This window comes from Pipistrellus kuhlii, unplaced genomic scaffold, assembly GCF_014108245.1.
Source record: "Pipistrellus kuhlii isolate mPipKuh1 unplaced genomic scaffold, mPipKuh1.p scaffold_m20_p_2, whole genome shotgun sequence".
In the NCBI taxonomy this organism is placed as follows: Eukaryota; Metazoa; Chordata; class Mammalia; order Chiroptera; family Vespertilionidae; genus Pipistrellus; species Pipistrellus kuhlii.
This window is the reverse complement of record NW_023425515.1, coordinates 4,579,047-4,586,572: the sequence shown is the minus strand read 5'-3', so window position 1 is coordinate 4,586,572 and position 7,526 is coordinate 4,579,047. Positions and strand designations below refer to the sequence as shown.

Below are 7,526 nucleotides of genomic sequence, written 5' to 3'. Positions count from 1 at the left end.
CTGATAGATGTTTCTCTCTCATCGTTGTTTCTAGTTCTCTGTCCCTCTCTGTAAAAAATCAATTAAATATATATTTTTTAAAAGGACCAACACCAAACAGGTGCACACACTGCATGCCACACACGCCATGGCCTGCAGGCGGCTTTTTGTGGAGTTCCAGATTGTGCAAAGCACCTGTCCCTCCCCCAAACCCCTCTCCCCCACCCCCTCCCCACTCGATGCACCCCACCCCGACCCCACCCGCACCGCACCCACACTCCACCCCACCCCACCCCACCCGCACCGTACCCACACTCCACCCCACCCCAAGAGCCCTGGGGGCCCCGCCCAGCTGGCCAGACCTCCTCCTCCCTGCGGCTCCGCCCACATCAGCTGAAGGCAGTATAAGAGGAGGCTGTACTTTCAGCTCAGCAGCCAGTCTCTCTGCTGATCTCCCTCGCAGGCCTCTGCTCCCAGCTCAGGGCCCTCAGCTCCACCAAGATGCAGTGCAATGTGCGCGGTGGCATCTCGGACACTAAGCCTGCCACGGCGGAGATCCAGGCCATCGCTGACAAGGTAGGACGACCAGGGCCGCCCCAGCACAGGGGCAGCCCCGCTGGGGCACTGGAGGGACCCGGGGCCTGGGCTCTGGGCTCTGCGAGACCAGGCTTAGAGGGAAGGGCCAGGTGTGGGTCCTAGGGCGGTTCCCGGCAGTTCCCGGGGAAATCAGAGAGAGAGAGAGAGAGAGAGAGAGAGAGAGAGAGAGAGAGAGAGAGAGAGAGAGAGAGAGAGAGAGGAGCCAAGGCAGGTGGGTTGGAAGGTAGCGGTTCGTGAACTCACTGCCATGTCATGAGAGTCATCCCCGTGGGCTCCCACAGCTCATCAAGCTGAGTTAACGAAAGTCCTCTAACTTTCCACACCTCGTCTAGTCACTCCAGCCAAAGTCAGCATGCCCCAGGGCCTACCAGTAGTCTAGAGAGCAGCCAGAGTCCTTGCAACCAGCTTTGATTTTACTGTAAGAAAAACCAACCAACCACCCTGTAGAGGGCCGCCTGGGAAGGCACCTGGGCATTCTTTTAACTGTTGCCAGCTGAGACAGAGACTGGCAGAGCCCAGGCTCCGATGCACATTTCCCCAAGACGGCAGGAAGTGTAATTAGCTTGGCCTTCATATCAGCCCAGGTGTCTGCAGGGGCAGGACTAGATATGTAAATCCAGGTATGCTAGGGCCTACTTAAGAATGCAAATAAGTTGTGATAACTTCCTGGTTTGGGGGTATAAAATAAATGTGCTGGGAGGGGTCGTCATCTTCCTGCCTCTCCAGCAGACAGGATGGCGGCCCACCCAGCTCCCAGCTTAAAATCTATCTCTGTGTCTTCTCTCTCTATTTCTATTATTTCTCAATCCCTGGCCGCCTCCACTTAGAACCCGTTTGTTCATCTCTCTTTCCGTGTGGGACTCGGAAAAGGGACATCCCCACCATGTCTGGCCCCGCACCAACCTGCTCTCTCCTGCCTCCATGAAGATACTCGGTTAATAAGAGGCCAACATCCTGAGAGACGGAATTGAACCCCAAGTTTGGTTCCTGTCTGAGACTCCGATCAGGATCAGCATCTGCCCAAAGGCATGGCGTCCTCAGGAAATGTCCTCACAATGCAGGAAGCACCTCTACCTGCAAAGCACTCTCTCTGCTGCCTCATCTGCTTCAAAAGCACTGGGCAAAGCCTCAGGGCCCAGGAGGGGGAAGTTAAGAGAGTTTGGGCACATCTAGAAGATGGAAGGTTAAATCTACAATTAAAATTAACTTTAGTTTAAAATTCTAAACTTTTACGTTTTTTATTTTAAAAGCGTCATTAAAAAATTATATAACATTGTTCAAATGAGTTGTTTGGGTCTTAAGTAAAAAAGAAAAGCTGGTATAAACTAGTAGGCAGTGTCATAATGATGAAGTTATAAAAACTTCCCACACCTAGAAAAGAAAGGGCAAGTGAGATGCTGAAATCATACCTTTGGAACTGGGTAGAATTAAGGAATTGTTTGCTGCACTTTACCATTAGCGCGAACAGTCACAAGCGTGTCAAACTCGCTGGTGGGCCACATGCCTTGTGCCGGCCACGAGTTTGACATGCTTGGTCCTGCATTGAGGAGTGATCTGTAAAGGGCGGGCCTTAGACGTCAGTTGGTAACATCCCCTGTCAGTCACTCATGCAGGACTGGTTTCCTCTCTCTCCTGGCCCCTAGGTGAAGTCCCAGCTGGAGGAGAAGGTAAACAAGAAGTACCCCACTTTCAAGGCCACAGAGTACAAGAGCCAGCTGGTCGCGGGGACTAACTACTTCATCAAGGTGGAGTGTCCGCTCCTGGGGAGCTCATGCAGACCTGGGGGGAGGGAGGATCTATCAGGGCCAGGACATAAGTGCTTAAGGGGATTCCTGAAACCCTGGCTGTTGTGGCTCAATGCTTAGAGCGTCAGCCTGCACACCTAAGGGCCTCAGGTTTGATTCCCGGTCAAGGGCTGGTACCTGGGTTGCCTGGCCTCAGTTGAGATGCATGCAGGATGTGTCTCTCTCACATCGATCTCTCTCTCTCTAAAAATCCATACAAATGTTTTTAAACGAATAAAATGAGTGTGCATGCACTCCATTGAGAGGACTGAGCCTTTCTGGCAACTAAGGGCTCTGAGGAGCGAATGTAGAGTGCCCAGGGTGCTGGCCGGGGTGCTGGGTGTCCACTGCGCCCGAAGGAGGAAGATGAGAATGTCCCCACCCTAGCTGCTGATGCCCTGAAGGGACCCGGCCTCCAGGCTCTCAGGGCCTTTGTCACGCAGCCCGCCAGGCACGGGGACTTGGGTCAGAGGCAGCACCTGCCCCCCTCACTCGCCTCTCTCTTCCCAGGTTCAAGTTGAAGATGATGACTTTGTGCACATCCGCGTGTATGAGAGTCTCCCTCAGAAAAACGAGGCCTTGGCCCTGCACAACTATCAGACCAACAAGACCAAGCAGGACGAGCTGACCTACTTCTAGTTCTGGATCTTGAACTGAACCTTCGCCACGTGGTTCTCTGCCACGTGGTAATGTGCCGGGGTCCTAAATGAGCGGCGTCTCTGTGCTCCTCTGCGCCAATCTGGCGTCTCTGCTTCTAACTGTAACAGCGTGATTTTCCTCCCAATCAATGATCTTAACAGAATTGCTTTCCAAGAGGGCTTAGGTGATCTCTAACTAAATACATTTTTATGTTTTTGCAAATTTCCTTTGTCGTGGATATTTTTTTCTTCATCTGAAACCATAACCACCATACAGACGTGTTTACAAAGGTCTTTCACGGCCACGCGTCAGCCTGAGCCAGCTGAGGAGGAGAGCCCAGCGGGGTTGCCCCAAGTCCCGGCAAGTGGGTGGTAGACCCAGGGCCCCAGGAGTCTGTTCCAGCTACAGCTCTGCACCCCGCTCCTGCTGCCTGGACTCTGCACCCTGTCTCCAGGCCTCGGTTGCCCTCCATAAGTAAGAGGATTCGAGTAAACCCGATTCTTGACCATGAGTTAGACATGTGCTCAGACAGTCACACTGTGTTTCTGTACCAGCGGTCACAGGGCAGGGACAAAGGGTTGTGCACACCAGCTGCCCTGAGCACTAGCGGCCTGGGAGGCTGTGCGGTGCCTGCTATAACCCAGAGCATCTGGGAGGGCCTGCCTGTTTCAGCAGGGGTCCTGCCCATTCGTGCGGTCACTATCTGATTGGTTTGCTCTGTGTTTGTGTGAAATAGAATTAAAGAATGTCCCTGACATCATAGGATTAATGACAGTTGGATGAGATTTCTTTCTTTTTAATTTCTTTATTAAGGTATTACATATTTGTCCTCATCCCCCCATTCCGATCCCCCATCCATCCCCACGCATACCTGCATCCCCTTGTTGTCCTCAATCACCGGTTAAGCTCATATGTATGCACTCAAGTCCTTTGGTTGATCTCTCCCCTTCATCCCCTACACTCCCTCTGAGGTCTGACAGTCTGATCCATGCCTCCTTGTCACTATCTCTGGGTCTATTCTTGTTCATCATTTCCCCCAGATGAGTGAGATCATGTCCTACTGGAAATACACTTACGAGAACTGAAAATGAGCCGAAGCCGGTTTGGCTCAGTGGTAGAGGGTAGGTCTGCGGACTGAAAGGTTCGATTCCGGTCGGGGGCATGTACATTGGTTGCGGGCACATCCCCAGTAGGGGGTGTGCAGGAGGCAGCTGGTTGACGTTTCTCTCTCATCGACGTTTCTAGCTCTCTATCTCTCTCCCTTCCTCTCTGTGAAAAATCAATACAATATAAAATAAAAAAAAACTGAAAATGAGACAAGTGATAATGGTTATAAGTTTGGTGAGATTTCTATCTGTGTGGCTCAGGGTCGAGGTAGAATACAATGAGTGGCATATTATGATGATATCTGAATGCATAATAATCTGGCTACTCCATGTATATCCTATATAATAAAAGGCTAATATGGAAATTGTCCCCTTGAACAGGAGTTTGACCAGCAGGCAGGCCAGCCAACCACTCATGTCCCCTCCCCCTGGCCAGGCTGGCCGGCCCCCACCCATGCACGAATTCATGCGCTGAACACACACTGAGTGGCCAGATTATTATGACCACCCCATCAGTACTTCGTGGGTCCACCTTTTGCCTTCAGTACTGTGGCGATTCTTCTTGGCATTCACTCCGCAAGATGTCGGAAGGTGGTGTGAGGAGTCTGACACGGTGCCTGATGAGTAGCACTGTCCAGTCTGTGAGATTTGATGGTTGTGGAACCAGCTGCCTGATGGCTCTTTTAACTTTGTCCCACAAATGCTCCATTGGATGGAGATCTGGTGATTGTGGGGGCCACCTAAGCAAGGTAGAGTCTCCCAGGGCTGTGGTTTATTATGGCAAACGGACACACAGCAAACAGCACAGGAAACGGTCATATAGAGAGAGTCCAGGAGACACCGGGTGGAGGCTTCCAGAATCCTCTCCAGGTGAAGTCACACAGGCCACACTTACCTCCCCCTCGCGGAGCTCTGACGAAACATGTAAGGTGTCGAAATGGAGAACACAGGACCCAAAATGGAGAAACACCCACTTCCTTTACATAAGTGAGTAAAGGTTAGTTAACATTTACAGTAAGTAGAGATGAATTGTGGGCAACAGCATAACTGGTGCCAGTGTGGTTATGCCTCCGAGGGGTTTGGACAAGAAATTCACGCTGACTTATCAGAAGTATCTTTCCTAGGGGCATAAGAACAATGGGCAGGGCTTGCTTAAGGTAAAAATTGATCTTTTTTTTTTTTTTCTTTAAATATACTTTTATTGATTTTTTACAGAGAGGAAGGGAGAGAGAGCGAGGTAGAAACGTCGATGAAAGAAAAACATCGACCAGCTGCCTCTTTCAAACCCCCTACCGGGTATGTGCCAGCAACCAATGTACATGCTCTTGACCAGAATTGAACCTGGGACCATTCAGTCTGCAGACCGACGCTCTACCATTGAGCCAAACCGGTCTCGGCAAAAGATTGACCTTTACCAGGAAGCAATGGGCGTGGGATGTGATTGCCCGCATGACCTGCCAAACTAGGAATTTATTATCGAATCACCTTTGTGGTTACTGTCAGGCTCACCTAGCAGCGCCCCGAGCTTGAACGGTCTGCTGTGTAGCCCCTTTTTCATTCACACATTCATTCATTCGTTCATTCATTCATTCATGACTGAATTGTAGGGGTCTCTCCTTACCCTCCACACCTGGCCTCCCACCCTTCCTGGAATTACAAACCAGGCTCTTCCCTGGCAGGTACCAGAAAAGCTTGCCTCTCCCACTTTCCTGTTCAAGGGCCACTCCCATTGGGGTTCCGCACTGAGCCCTACAGAAGGCAAGGCTGGGCCTGCTCCTGCAGTCAGCACCCAGGGGCGGGAGAGGCCCAGCATCCCCTGAGGTGCAGCCCTGGAGTGGGGGAGGGGTGCAGCCTGAATGCTGCTCCCACTCCAACCTGAGGCCCTGGCAGGCATCTCCTCACTGGACTCCTTTGTGCCTCCTCTGCTCACACACATCAGCCCTTCACCGTGTCCCTGGGTCACACGCTGGTGACACCCGGAGTGGCTGGTGCAAGCTGGCTGCTGGGCCAGGTCTCCCAGATGAGAAGTGCAGAGCAGTCCAAGGCCCTGGGGAGTGAGACCAGGCAGGGCCCGGTCCTGGACTCCAGGATGCCCTGGCGGTCTCTGTCCCCCAGCTCCTTCCGGAGCACAGACTTCTCTCCCTCCTGCTCTTGGGGACTCTCAGGTCCGGCTCCCACTCACCTCTGGGTCTCTCCCACCCGGAACCTGCCCTGCCGGCAGTGGCAGCGGAGTTCGGAGTTTGTAGCTTCCAGAGCTAAGGCCCAGGATGTGGGTCTGCAGCTTCAAAGGGGAGGAGGACAGATCACAGGAAGATGGGAGAGCAGAAGTGTGATAGCCAGCTGTCTGCCTGCTATGCAGGCGAGCCTCACATTTAAAAAGAAATGACCTCTGATCTTTGCTCTCTTTCTGGACCAGGCTCCCTACCTACATGATTTTAATGTAATCATTTCATTTTTGTCCCTCCCCCTCTCCCCCCTTTATTTTAGAGAGAGGAAGGGAGAGGGAGAGCAAGAGAGAAACATCAATGTGAGAGAGAAACATGGATCAGTTTTCTCCAGTTTAGGGCCTCTCGGTGATTTAGAATCCGAAGTTGAACCCACGATCCTTTGGTGGACAGGGGAAAGCTACTAACGACTGAGCCATACCGGCCAGGGCCGTACCTACATGCTATGAAGGGAGAGGTGAAAGTTCTCGCACCCCAATGGCAGGGTCTTCATTGCCCTGTGCTCACCAGAATCAACATGCGAAAGCGGCATGGTTTGGAGGCGCCTGGCGTATCTCCGAGGCCAATAAGACCAACACCAGCCGAAACCGGTTTGGCTCAGTGGATTGAGCCTTTCCTGCAGACTGAAAGGTCACAGGATTGATTCTGGTCAAGGCCATGTACCTTGGTTGCGGGTTCATCCCCAGTGAGGGGGGTGCAAGGGGCAGCTGATCAATGATTCTCTCTAATCGATGTTTCTAGCTCTCTGTCCCTCTCTCTTCCTCTTTGTAAAAAATCAATAAAAAATAAAGAAATAAAAAAGACCAACACCAAACAGGTGCACGCACTGCATGCAGCACACGCCATGGCCCGCAGGCGGCGCCCTCTGCGGGGTTCCAGATTGTGCAAGGCACCCGTCCATTCCCCAGCTCCCACCCCCCACCCCCGCCCTACCCCATTCGATGCCTCTCACCCCGACCCCACCCGCACCCCACCCATACTCCACCACGCCCCTTCCCACACCCAACCTCCCCAGGCGCCCCGCCCCCCCCCCTGGTGGGACCGCCTCCTCCCCGCGGCACCGCCCCAGGGTTTAAGTGGGAGGCAGAGCTCACAGCTCTGCAGCCGCTGTCTCCCTGCTGATCTCCCCTCCCAGGCCGAGCTCCTCCGTGCCCACAGCTCCCAGCTCCGTGCCCGCTGCTCCGCCAAGATGATGC

At 52.9% G+C, this 7,526-nt stretch overlaps 1 protein-coding gene across 2 annotated transcripts in view; it reads left to right on the top strand.

Moving 5' to 3' along the window:
• Positions 1-464: 464 nt before the first annotated feature.
• LOC118723418 (cystatin-B-like) overlaps positions 465-7,526 on the top strand; it is a 7,471-nt gene continuing 409 nt past the window's right edge. Inside the window, exons 1-3 of one of the 2 annotated variants that reach the window (XM_036445699.2) lie at positions 465-555; positions 2,220-2,321; positions 2,871-3,221. In XM_036445699.2, coding sequence (XP_036301592.1) covers positions 481-555; positions 2,220-2,321; positions 2,871-2,999 — 306 coding nt within the window. In that variant the 5' untranslated portion in view covers positions 465-480 and the 3' untranslated portion in view covers positions 3,000-3,221. Of the gene's footprint in view, positions 556-2,219; positions 2,322-2,870; positions 3,222-7,526 lie in introns of those variants that run through there. The other variant, XM_036445700.2, reaches the window with a different exon arrangement.